The 12,175-nt window shown below is 43.6% G+C and overlaps 2 protein-coding genes and 1 long non-coding RNA gene across 5 annotated transcripts in view; 1 reads left to right on the top strand and 2 right to left on the bottom strand.

Annotated features, from left to right (window-relative positions):
- Positions 1–3,435, bottom strand: part of rspo2 (R-spondin 2) — a 60,462-nt gene extending 57,027 nt beyond the window's left edge. The window contains exons 1-2 of one of the 2 annotated variants that reach the window (XM_082550572.1): positions 3,179–3,435; positions 2,299–2,585 (exon numbers count right to left, since the gene is read on the bottom strand). In XM_082550572.1, the coding sequence (XP_082406698.1) occupies positions 2,299–2,398 (100 nt within the window). In that variant the 5' untranslated portion in view covers positions 2,399–2,585; positions 3,179–3,435. Of the gene's footprint in view, positions 1–2,298; positions 2,586–2,882; positions 3,146–3,178 lie in introns of those variants that run through there. The other variant, XM_082550571.1, reaches the window with a different exon arrangement.
- The window catches only part of LOC309716643, a 42,588-nt gene that overhangs the window by 26,869 nt on the left and 3,544 nt on the right, over positions 1–12,175 (top strand). The gene's annotated exons all lie outside the window — the stretch shown is intronic.
- eif3ea (eukaryotic translation initiation factor 3, subunit E, a) overlaps positions 9,529–12,175 on the bottom strand; it is a 28,223-nt gene continuing 25,576 nt past the window's right edge. For both annotated transcript variants that reach the window (XM_082550569.1, XM_082550570.1), the window contains exons 11-13: positions 11,399–11,501; positions 10,795–10,929; positions 9,529–9,688 (exon numbers count right to left, since the gene is read on the bottom strand). In XM_082550569.1, the coding sequence (XP_082406695.1) occupies positions 9,653–9,688; positions 10,795–10,929; positions 11,399–11,501 (274 nt within the window). In that variant the 3' untranslated portion in view covers positions 9,529–9,652. The remainder of the gene's footprint in view (positions 9,689–10,794; positions 10,930–11,398; positions 11,502–12,175) is intronic.

A 12,175-nucleotide genomic window follows, 5' to 3' on the forward strand; every position in this document is an offset into this window, starting at 1 on the left:
CAAGAGGCTGGTTCATGCCATGCAGTGTGTGAGCAACACCAGACCAGCCCAGAAAACCACACAAAGATCCCAATCTTGACCGCGCGCCGGGGGTCACATGCAACGGCAGCGTTACTCCTTGACAAACCCGCCCGCCCCCATTCCCCTCATTATGATGGCATCTCCATTCCTTACACCTCGCTCAGTTATGCGGCTACGTGTGCCATAGCATGTCAGTGGCAAAAAAACTCTCTTTTCTTTTGTTTATACTCATCAGTGTTTGGTAAATTAAGCAGGATGTCTTTCATTCCACGTTACAGCAGTTTCGCCTGGGGGAGCCGAGCACGGCCAAACTGAGTTTTAAACGTGCCTGGGTCTCAACACTCCTGAAAGCTTTGGATAGCTTCCCCGTGCATGCCAGACAGGCTGTATATAAAACTGTCACAGGAACCTTGAGGGCTAGAAAAATATTCAAGCATTTCTAGGCCTATTGGACAATGATCTCTTACACATGCTTCTTTCAATATAACCGTGATAAATAAAGGAAGGAAACAAATACTGAAGACTTGGCTGACTGCCCACTGCTTGCTAGGATGGCAGTTTTGGCCCAAAGTGCTGTATATCCACCCCCCTCAATACAGACGCACACACAAACACACACGTATACTTTAAACATTACAATAAAGGCCAAACCTGTGCATATTTGCACGGGGTTAGCATGACAAGTGTAACATCCGCTCTGAGAGTGAGCGGTAACAGTGTGTAGCTTATCGTCCTCAGCCTGAAGCTGTTCTTGAGGTCAAATGTGTAAGTTAACCTTTTGATCTCGTCCCTGCTGGTTAGGCCACCCCCCAGCTCTCTTCCTTCTTTCTCTCTCCGAACTCTCCCTCACACACAAACAGACAGCAGCACAGATAAAGAGGCACCTAAAGACAAATGTGCACCGCTGGATTTGCTGCTTGACCATCCAACCCTGCAGATTACAGGCGCTCTTAAGGGCGAAACACTGCTCTTACCACATAAATGGCACTCCATATCTTGTGTGCTATCTAAAAGTTGCACGGTGCAATGAGAGAGAGAGATGCAGAGAGAAAGAGAGGGGCTGAAAAACGTGTGTGTGCCAGTACCCCGCAGTGATTGCCTGATTATTTGCAGATGGGCAGTGGAGGGCTTGCAGAGTGTGGAGGTTCCCCCTGGCACGCAGCGCATATGATTAAATATGTGATTGCCTTACAATTTACATGAACCCACCCCCCCACCACCACCACCCCCCTTTGACTTTAAATGAGTTTTTCAAGTGTCCTACCTTTAGACGTGGGTTGTTAGCGCCATGCGCAAACTGGACCACATTTCCTCTCACGGTCACCCTAAAAAGGATCTCGGCAATGTGTTATGTCACAGGTCTGAGGAGGGCTCCGCAGGGGCCACTTTCCTAATCCGGCTGGCTCCTCATTCATACAGAGTAGAGAGTGGTATTTACGAAGGTGCTGCTCTCCCCCTCCTGCCCCCGACCCCTCCTCACAGCTCCTGCGCCTCTGCAGGGTGATTGTTATGCGCTTTTCCTACCAACTGTTTAAAGTGGTTATGAGATCAATTAAAACCAGCTTAAGAGGTGGTAGGTGGGAGGGAGGGTGGAGTTGAGATGTGGCATCCATAAGTGTGAGGACGGGGATTCCGTATCTGTCCACTGAATAAGTCACCTCCTGCTCGCTACAGACCCAAAGCGCTATTTATTTATGTAGCGCTTTACGATTTATGTAGCGCTTTACGTGCCTCCAACACACTGCACCTTTTCTGGTACCAGAACATCCACAGATAGCCTGAATTAACGCTAATCCAGTTCGCTCTTTGTCATTTTGGATGCGCGTGGCCCATTTTGCGCACATTTTACGCACCAGTTACCGGCTCTGAAATCATTAAACAATGTGGAAAATCTTATTTTAGAGAGGTCAGTAGGTTACATGAGATGCTGTAAGAATGAGCTGTAGCTCAAACAACTATTCATTTTTTCTCCTTTTTGCATGGATTTCTGGAATGTTCTGGTTTGGATCGACGGCACTAAGTTACGTGCGTTGAAAACAAAATTCAGATTTAATTTCATTTTCTAAAAGAAAAACAACAACAACAAAACCCAACAACTTTCCGCCCGCGTTTAGTGCGCACAAAACAGGGGCTACAAGTAGGAGCGAAGAGGACTTTTTACAGAGTGTGTGAACAACCTTGTTTAGGCTAGTTACCTCCCCGGACACACACAAACTCTTTGCGAACCCTTAAAAGTGATGCTCCTGTAATACTGGAAGGTTTTAACCTTCTAGTTACCTCTTTTGTTTCTCCTCCAGCGGTGCGACGGCGCCTGACAGTTGCTGTACTCCATACAGTTCAATATGATCAGGGCAAATGAGAAGAGTCGAAACTGCATCTGGACGGCGGTGTGTAGCTCGGACTCCAGTTAAAATCTCGAAATCTGTGAAACGTCCTCCTCCACGTTTCTTTAGCTGGTCATCGGATGTGTCAAACATAAGACGAGATGTGACATCGTATCAAGTCGCCGACTGGGATCATTTTATGGAGCGCGCTGATCCTCACTGAGTAAAAGTGTCCGTGCGCTGAGGGGGAGAATGACAAAGGAGGTTACTGTGATAACAGTGTAACGAAATCAACACCTTCCCTAAACACTGATGCGTGGGGATGATAGAGGAGTGCACTGAAGCCCCCCCCAAAAAAACAAAAAAGCAGAGAAGCTTCTGTGTGTTAATGTGTCGGAACAATCGCAAATGTAAAGCTCAAAGGGCACCCCTCTCTAAAAATAAAAATAAAGGCAACTGTGCGTAGTGGTCGCCAAAAAATAAAAATAATAATAATAAATAATAATAACGCTCCGTGAGTAACGTGATGTTGTGTACCTTTCACAAGATTAAGTGCAATTCCGCTCCGGTTCCACTTTCAGCTTCCCACCTCTGAGTGCAAGTGCGAATGGGGAACGTGCAGCATCCCTCTGTGTGTGTGTGTGTGTGTGTGTGAGTGAGAGAGAGAGAGAGAGAGAAACTTGTGTCTCCAGAAGAGAACAGAGGTCCGAGGAGGAGGAAAAAGGTGGTAGCGGTAAAGAAGGGGAGGTGGTGGAGGAGAAAGAGGAGGAGGGGGTCCTTTCCTCCTCTCTGTAAAGAAAGGGGAAAAATTGGGGTGCTTAGATTCCGTTTACCTGCGTTTCCTCTCTCAGGCTCGTCCACTTGGCTTCCAGCAGAAACACATGTGTTGCTTGTTTGAGAGCGTAAAACGAGAGCCGGTGAAGTGAGTCTGCGTTTTGCGCGCTGCTCAGACTGAGCGGTGACTTGGAACTCCCGATCGGTCCTGATGCTCGCTGCTGCCTTTTGCCAGATATAAGCGCCGTGTCGCTGTCACGTGTGGAGACTCTTCGCGTTGTGTGTTGCTCCTTATTTCAGATGTTCGAGATGACATTTCTTGTATTCCCCCCACCCTCCCTCCTCTCCCCTCCTTCCCCTCCTTCCCCTAGCCCCCTAGCGCAAACTCGGCCACACTGGCCGATCAGAGGCTGCCTCTGGGTCCTAGTGAGCATTAAGAAAAAAGCTGGATCGTCATTCAAGAAGAAAAGAAAAAAGTTGATGTATTCGTTTCTGGATAATGGGATTGCAGTCCGTATACAATGGACTTTTTTTCTGCCAAACGACAAGATTATTTAGGACCCAAATCATCATCCAAACACGCCCCTTTGCCCTTCGGCAGAAGTTTCAAATCAAAGTTTTTGACTCCTCTCAACTGGAGATGTAATTGTTGCACAGCCAGTCTATCTCGGTTGAGCTTTATTCCACTGACGATGGCCCTATTTAATAATTAGAGGTTCACCCCACGAAAAAGAAAAATTATCTGCATAATTTATGGTAATAGCATGGGTAAAGTCAACCATATGGTCACGCCTATTTTACTCCAACCCCCACCCCCTCTCTGAAATTAATGCTAATCGTCGGAGAGGCTGTAATTGTGGAACTTGGATCAATCATTCAATCGTTTCTGGGAGTTTTTCCGCTTTTCCCCTCATGCCGGGCCTTCCAGGGTGACCCACGTGACCCCAAAGAAAGGACATATCCAAGTCGGTGAGCCTTCTCCTTCAGTCAGGAGCGTCTCACCTCGTGGGGAAAAGCTGGAGCTCGTCCACTACCCCCCCTCCCCCGACATTCAGACTGCCGGCTGACCTGCAGATGAGTGATTACAAAGGGCAATGAACGTATTAAAGTTGATGACGGAGGGCTTCAGGTAAAACAGCCACACACATAAACGTGGCCGTGTGCAGAATACCATTTTCTCCTGATGTTTTCTGACCCAGTGGAATCCAAGTTGTAAATGCTCTACCCCTTTCAGCCACTAGGTGTGGCACTTAATCTTTTATTTATTTCAGGAAATTATTTTCATGTGAGAGCAGCTCCGTTGTCCACGTCAGTGATCCTACAAGTGGGAGGTCAAGAAAAAGGAAAAAAACAAAACAAAACAGGGCAGATATATTTCTTACACTTCAACCAGCAGAGGAGCCAGGTAGTTTAAAAAAAAAAAAAAAAAAAAAAGAACACATTACTACTTAAAAACCCGGTGGTACAAGGCATGATTTGGTCACTAGAACCGAAAAAATGTGAGTGAGGGAAACCCTATGTTTAAAAAATAAATCCTGAAACTTATGGTGACCTTTGTCCTCACTTTGTTTATTTATTTATCCAGACATTGTGGTCAGGAGGCCTGTTAGCCACAGGCAGAGCTGCTGGTTTGGATTTGTCTCTAAAACAACATCTAAGAGTGCACGGTTAAGGTGAATGTGATAATTTAGGCCTCCGGCACTTTTATTTTCATGATGTGTCATGGAGAAGGGGGTCGGTAAACCAATCACTTTATTCTCTCCATCCCTCCCCTCCCGCTCCTTGCAGTGCACAGAAGTGGGGATGAGGGGGGGTGACGTCAGCATTTGGATGGTCTGGCTTAGAGCCCTCAGTGCCATAACAGCAATGAGGGGAGCTGCTGTTCACTCTGCTAATCAGAGATCCAGGCTAGATGGTCTCCATCGTGGGTTTTTTGTCACAGTTTATTTAGTTAGAAAAGGGAAAAAAAGCCACTCCACAGTGGTCATCTACAAATCGGAATATCCAAAATGTCCAGGGCAGGATGAGAGTGAGGCAAACTGAGAAAGTTCAATCTGTTTTTAGCAACTTTCCATGTTTGTGGCTCCAAATGGAAAGAGGGAAACTTCAATATCCCAAAATAATCCAACATGACATTCACAAACAGAGCTGAAACATTACAGTCCACTTGTGCAAACAGTTTTAGAATCACCATAAATCTAGAAAACAAAACCGTCTCCCCTCAGGGTTCACTTTAGGAGCTCTTCCATTAGATTTAACTGAAAACGTGAAATAATCTAAACAACTACAGTTCACCTGCTGGTGAAGATCGATGAAGTTTTGGAACAGCTGATAAACCTGACCTCTAAGGGAGACTGCGTTGAATAACATGATCCTATGTATGACAATGTGCCCACGTCTGATCAGACTTGTTTTGCATGTGTTTTATCTAGGGACGGATTGGTTTGTCATTAATCTTTTGTGTCCGTTTCTGTGGTGTTTCGAATTCCAGTTCCTTTTTTTAAATGAATAAACCCAAGCTCATTCAAAAACAATAATGAAGGGCTGAAATGCTTCAAAAGTGGGGGTTTTTCTGCAATGAAGACATTACATTTCCCTTTAATAAAATGGAAACAGACCAAAAATCCTTTTTTGAAAATCCCCCTGGCATCAGCTGTTGATTATCAACAGTCCTGTTAAAAATTAAGTGCATCCCTACTGTTTCCATAGGAAATGTGAGGGTTAGTAGCAGCCAGGTGCAACTAATCAGCTGCACCTAATTAACTGATCATCAGTTATAAAAGACGTTGTTGTGGCAGTTTGCCGGTCTGGTTTATTCTGTTGTGTTAATACAATGCCACAATCTTCACAGTAACGTCACCCAAAGGTGAGACTGTGCAGTGCTCATAGAAACATGTTAAATCTTACAATTCATGACACTACAATGGGAAAAAGACTGAACAAGTATGGCTTGTTTGCAAGGGTTGCAGGGAAAACCTCTTCTTTGTAAAAAGAACATGGCAGCATGACTTAGATTTTCAGATTTGCATGTGTTTGGAAAAAACTAAAAAAACTAAACAACCCCTCCAGCATATCAGCACATATACCTCATACCAACTGTCAAGCACAGTGGTGGAGGGGTGATGATTTGGGCTTGTTTTGCAGCCACAGGACCTGGACAGCCTGCAGTCATTGAATCAACGATACTAAATAGTGTCGTGAAGTAGACAATAATCCCGAGCACAGGAGAAAATCTACAACAGAACGACTACAAGAGGGGAAAAAAAAAAAAATCAAGGTGTTGCAATGGTCCAGTCAAAGTCCAGATGTCAACCTCAACGAAATCCTGTGGGGTGAGCCTGTGGCTCTGTATAAACAAATACCCACCGACCTCAATGAACTAAAGCAACACTGGAAAGAAGAGTGGGCCAAAATTCCTCCACCATGATATGAGAGAGCGATAAAGTCAGACAAAAATAATTAGTTCAAGTTATTCCTGCTAAAGGTGGTTCATGAGATTTTGTTTGTCTGCACGTACACATACATTAATACACACACACACACACACACACACACACACCTATCTATATATACAGACATGCAGACCCTTTCCAAAAAATTAGAATATCATGGAAAAGTTTATTTCCATACTTCCATTCAAAACATTAAATTTTCATTGATTATAGATTCATGACCCACAACTTAAATGATTTCAAGTACGTAGTTTTTTTATTGGTACATAATTTGGGCTTCCAGCTCATAAAACCCACAAAAACAGGAATTCAAAAAATTAGAAGCAAATTTTACAGGGCATGAATGTTTTAACAGTGTCACACACAAACTCATCTACTAAACTAAAAGCACCTGCACAGGTTTTCCCAGGTGTCATTAAATTGCTTCAGTTTATTTCAATTGTCTCAGTTAGGTTCAATATAGTGAAGACTGCAGACTTGACAACTGGCCAGAAGAGCATCACTGATACCCTCCATAGGATGGGTAAGCTACAAAAGTTCATAGCTAAGGAGGCTGGCTGTTCACAGAGTGCTGTGTCTGAGCATATCAATGGAAAGTCTAGTGGAAAAGCAAAATGTGGCAGAAGATGCACCAGCAGAAGAGATGACACTGGCCTTCGGCAGATTATCAAACAGAAGATTTAAGAATATGGCAGAGATCCAGCTTCAAAATCCACCACATTCAGATGCATCCAGGATATGGGCTATAACTGTCGGGTTCCTCGGGTCAAACCACTTCTGAGCCCGAGCCAACGTCGGAAGCGACTCAACTGGGCCAAGGAGGAGGACTGGACTGTTGGCCAGTGGTCCATGGTCCTCTTTTCCGATGAAAGTACAGTGTGCCTTTCATTTGGGAATCAAGGTCCAAGGGTTTGGAGGAAGACGGGTGAGGAACAGAACCCAAGCTGCTTGAGGTCCAGTGTGAAATATCCACAGTCAGTCATGATTTAGGGTGCAAAGTCCGGTGCAGGTGTTGGTAAACTCTTTTTTAAATCCAAGGTCACTGCAGCAGTCTACCAGGATGTTTTAGAAAACTTCACAATTCCTTCTGCTGAGGATCTGTACAGAGATGGAGATTTCATCTTCCAGCAGGACCTGGCCCCTGCCCATACCACCACAAGCTCCAAAACCTGGTTTGATGGCCATGCCATCACAGTCCTTCACTGGCCAGCCGGACCAAAACCCCATTGAGATCACCAGACCCAAAAACCTTTAGAGCTGACAGCAAGCATCAAGGAAATCTGGGCTTCCACGACTCCCAGGCAATGCCACGCCGCATCGAGGTAGTGATTAAGGCAAAGGGATTCCCAACCAAGTATTGAAGATTGACATATCATTTTGAAAGTACGCCATTTTTAATTGACTTGATGTGATCCTTTTTTTTTTTTTTTAAATGCAAAAACTGAGAAGTAAATGCTAATGTCTTCATGGTATTCTAATCTTTTGAATTCCGGTTTTTGTGGGTTTTATGAGCTGGAAGCCCAAATTATGTACAGATAAACAACTAAGTACTTGAAGTCATTTAAGCTGTGGGCCGTGAATCTATAATCAATGAAAATTTAACGTTTTGAATGGAATTATGGAAATAAACTTTTCCATGATATTCTAATTTTTTGGAAAGGGTCTGTATACATACACACACATACATATAGTTCAGTAGTCTTCACTTTACATGTTGGTGAATTTAAATGTGGCTTTAATAGACAGCTTTTTTTTTTATTTTATTTACCTTTTCATTTATTCTGTTTGTAACTGTGATAATCATTTCCAACCAAAGAAGATAAATCTACATTTTAGCAGATGTGTTTGTGTCTAAAACTTGAAGTATTTTTTAAATTCTGCTAGTTTTTTTTGTGTTTGTTTTGATGAGAACCATTTCAAAAGAAACAATTCAATCATAGTTAAATTCTGATATCACACCTTTTCCTGCAAAGCCCAGAAGGGATCTCAGTTAAAAATAGAACCGATTGTGAAACCCTGCTCCGATACCTATGTTTACAAAGCACGCTGAATAAATAAAATGGGACATGCTGTGTACTTTGAACAAACCCACTTAAAAAAAAAAAAGAACAAAAAAAGAAAAAACAGGTTTTCATATTTCACCTCTAAATGTACACAGTGCACTTGTGTTTGTCAACCGAGCTGGTCTGTGACGCATCATGAAAGAAAATAAAAAGAGGGAAAGCGCCTATTATCGGTCTGTCCTGCTGCTTCTTGGACAGGACAGTGTCACTCAAAAGGAGCACGTTTACGGGTGAAGCACACATACGGGTGATCAAACACTCGCTGCACTTTCTGGAAAGTGCAGGTGTATTTTTTTTTTCTTTTTAAACATAGAATTCCTTGTTTAGCAGTTCAGTTGCATGTAGGAAGAAAATTAAAGGCACATGAAGGATCGACACCCTGTTTGTGAGCAATAAAGAGGGAGTTAGGGAGAGTCAAAGGACTTGAGTTATGAGAAGGTCGAAAGCAGAGAAAAGTGGGGGTGGGGTGGGACATTAAAAAGATTGTGTCCGTCTGGCTAATGGTTCTTTATGGCTCCCTCATGTCCTCAGATGGACAGGATGACTGGCACACAGTATGACCACTGGTAACTGCACATCACCTCCATTGCCCCCCCCCCCCCCTCTTTCCTTCAGCTGACATCCCACTCAGGGAGGCTGCCTGCCACAGTGAAGTGAACCACTAAAAACACCATAAAACCAACAGACTAAACAGCCATTCATCATTACACACGCACTAGTCTTAACTGTCCCACTCGGTGACTCAATGCGAACATTAAAACTTCATCAAGTATTACCGGAGCAAAAAAAAAAAAAAAAACAAGGAAAGAGAGAGAGAAAAAAAACAAAGTTCTGACCACTCAAACCTCAAGTGCAGAATGTAATGTCCAGAAATAAGACAATCATGGGTGAAAATGGTTTTGTTGGTCACTTTTATTGAATTGGTGATGACTTGAACCAAGTGCAAAACAGTAATCTGCTCTTTGAGGGACAAGTGTGGGGGGAAAAAGATGCAACACCACAGGGCACGGGTGATCCATCAAAATCCGCTTTCCTGACCTGCCCAGCTCGGTGTCTGCAAGAGAAGCGTGAAGAAAACATCACATTTAGACCATTTGCACATCACTGTGAGCGATCAAAACAAATCTTTCTTGTTGACTGTGGGAAATGTAAAAAAAGTAACATACATGTGCAAGCAGTTATATGATGACGTTTTCCCCTTGTCGGGTGTGTGTAATGTGTGTGTTCTGTTGGTGAGTGCTGGGTGGCTGTGAGAGCTGACAGGGACCCTAAGCAGCTGGCCCACATGGTAGGGCTGTAAATGTTCCCTATATGCAAGTAATTTGTAGCCTTAAGGACAGCAGGATGCAATCGTGCTCTGTGAGTTGTTTGCAACCTCTCTTTTTTGGTCTAATTACAAAAACTCCTTAATGGGGGGGTGCTTTTTTTATAGGATAACTTTAGGGTTGCACTCCCGCTGCAGACATTCAAACAATAGGGAGGAGGCTAATTGAGCACATCAAAAAGATACTCAAGAGGCGCACGGTTATCATGAATGCTGTAACTGCCTGGTCTCGGTCGTGTCGGGCTGCCCGTCAATCCGCTCTGACAGATGTCAACTTTTCAGGGAGTTCGGAGCATCATTTTAGCATTGCGCGTAGTTGCAATGTTTGAACTGCCTACATAGCGCCATAACGTGCAAGGTCAACATCAAAAACAGACTTAAAGGGGATGACTGGACCCCGAGCCAGACATCTGTAACAGGTCCTAAGTGCAGAAAACTCCAGACTTTGACTAATGTTCACCAAAGCCAGAGTGAGGGTCCACCTTATTTACGCTGCTGAGCTGAGTCACTGAGCTCGGGCCTCGTTTTATGGTTGTTTGGAATCTACCTTGTCATTAGGCCTTTGAAGAGCAATGGAGGGATGAAAGCATTAGCTCTGTTAAACTTGCTCTTACTGACTTTATTCCGTGTAAAGAGAGCTTTTGTTGACGGTTGTTCATCAACATTCTTGAGCCTTGTTCTTCTGAGCTGATCATTTGAGGTGCTTTGAACTACCCTGAGTGCACGCTGACCTTCAGTCTGATCAGTTAAGTGAGTTTTGCTTCCCCTACAGCGACGAGCAGGGAGTGGAGATTTGTGTGAATTTTTTTTTAATGTACACTTTGTGCATTACTCACCTCGTTTCTGCTGCTCTGGGCCTGCTTTTTCTCAATGTTCATGGCCAGCATTTGGCTGCGGAACGAGAGGCTCTTAGTCTTCTCAATCACCTGCTGGTAAGGCGATATGGCGTTGTTCCCCATGACCACATGGCCCTAGAAGAATGGATAATAGCCTCACAATAATGCCAATAACTTTTAGTCTCACAGGCATGCTATTCTACAATGACCAACCAGAAGAATCACATAGGTCCTATTCGTTTCTACTGTAGGCACATCTAGATAATTCTATGTCATTCTGGTAGACTAAGCTATGATTTACTGATTACAGAGAACTGTTGCGATGGGTATGCCATAACATGTAGGATCAACATAGAGCCTCATAAGAGGATATGTAACAAGGCTCAGATACTGCGGTTACAATGTCCTTATAGCTACCCTTCCATTTTAAAAAAAAATAATAAAATTTTAAAAATGAGGATAGCGTTGGGCTCCTTTTCCCTCCTGAGGTTACACAGAAGTGGTTCTGAAACAGCCCCCAATTTGCTGAGATTTGTTTTAAAGGATTTGATTCATTACTTAAGCACAGAGCTGACTGATTGAGGAAGAAGACAGAGGGTCTCACCAGTTTGGAGTCTATCTTGGCATCCAGCCTGGCGTTGCGGATGAGGTTGACGATCCATCTCTCGGCTTCCTCGGGAGTCATGTTCAGTTTGTCTGCCAGCATGCTGTTGAGGAAAAGGAGACAGTGAGCTCTAACCTGGTTCGGTTGAAATAATTCAAAGTAACATTGATATTAAATGTTCTAGAGACATTAAAGAGTTCCCAGAGGATGTGTCTTTGGTCAGCAATCAAGTTAGAATTTTAATTTGACCAATACTTTTAGCCAATGACAGGATATCGGCAAAAATCAGCTGTTCTTGTACATTAGTGTACGTGTGTGGAATAGCACGTTCAATACCAATGTATGTAGATCGAACTGTCACGACTTCTGCATGAGTCTCAATTGTTGTAGCTTGAAGCACTATACTGAGCCACCAACAGTCTAGCAAAGTCTAAAAAACAGCTGATAAAATCTCACACTTTAAGAGGGATTTTAATATAAAGTCACGTGAAAAAGAACATTTTCACAGAATTCCAAGCAGACTTATATAGCAGTAAGTACACATTTACTGCTTCCATAGGAATTAAGAGGGTGCCAGGTGCTTCCGATCAAATACACTTGATTCAGCAAGTGTGAGCACCTCTATAAAAACAGAAGAAGAACACACGAGACTTCTGGAACAACATGCTTTGGACAGACGAGATCAAAGTGGAGATGTTCGTCCACACAGCTTGCACAGTGGCACCTTTAGCAAAAACCAAACACAGCATATCAGCACCAAGACCTCATGCCAACTGT

Source organism: Aulonocara stuartgranti, assembly GCF_965226115.1.
Source record: "Aulonocara stuartgranti genome assembly, chromosome: 11".
NCBI lineage: Eukaryota > Metazoa > Chordata > Actinopteri > Cichliformes > Cichlidae > Aulonocara > Aulonocara stuartgranti.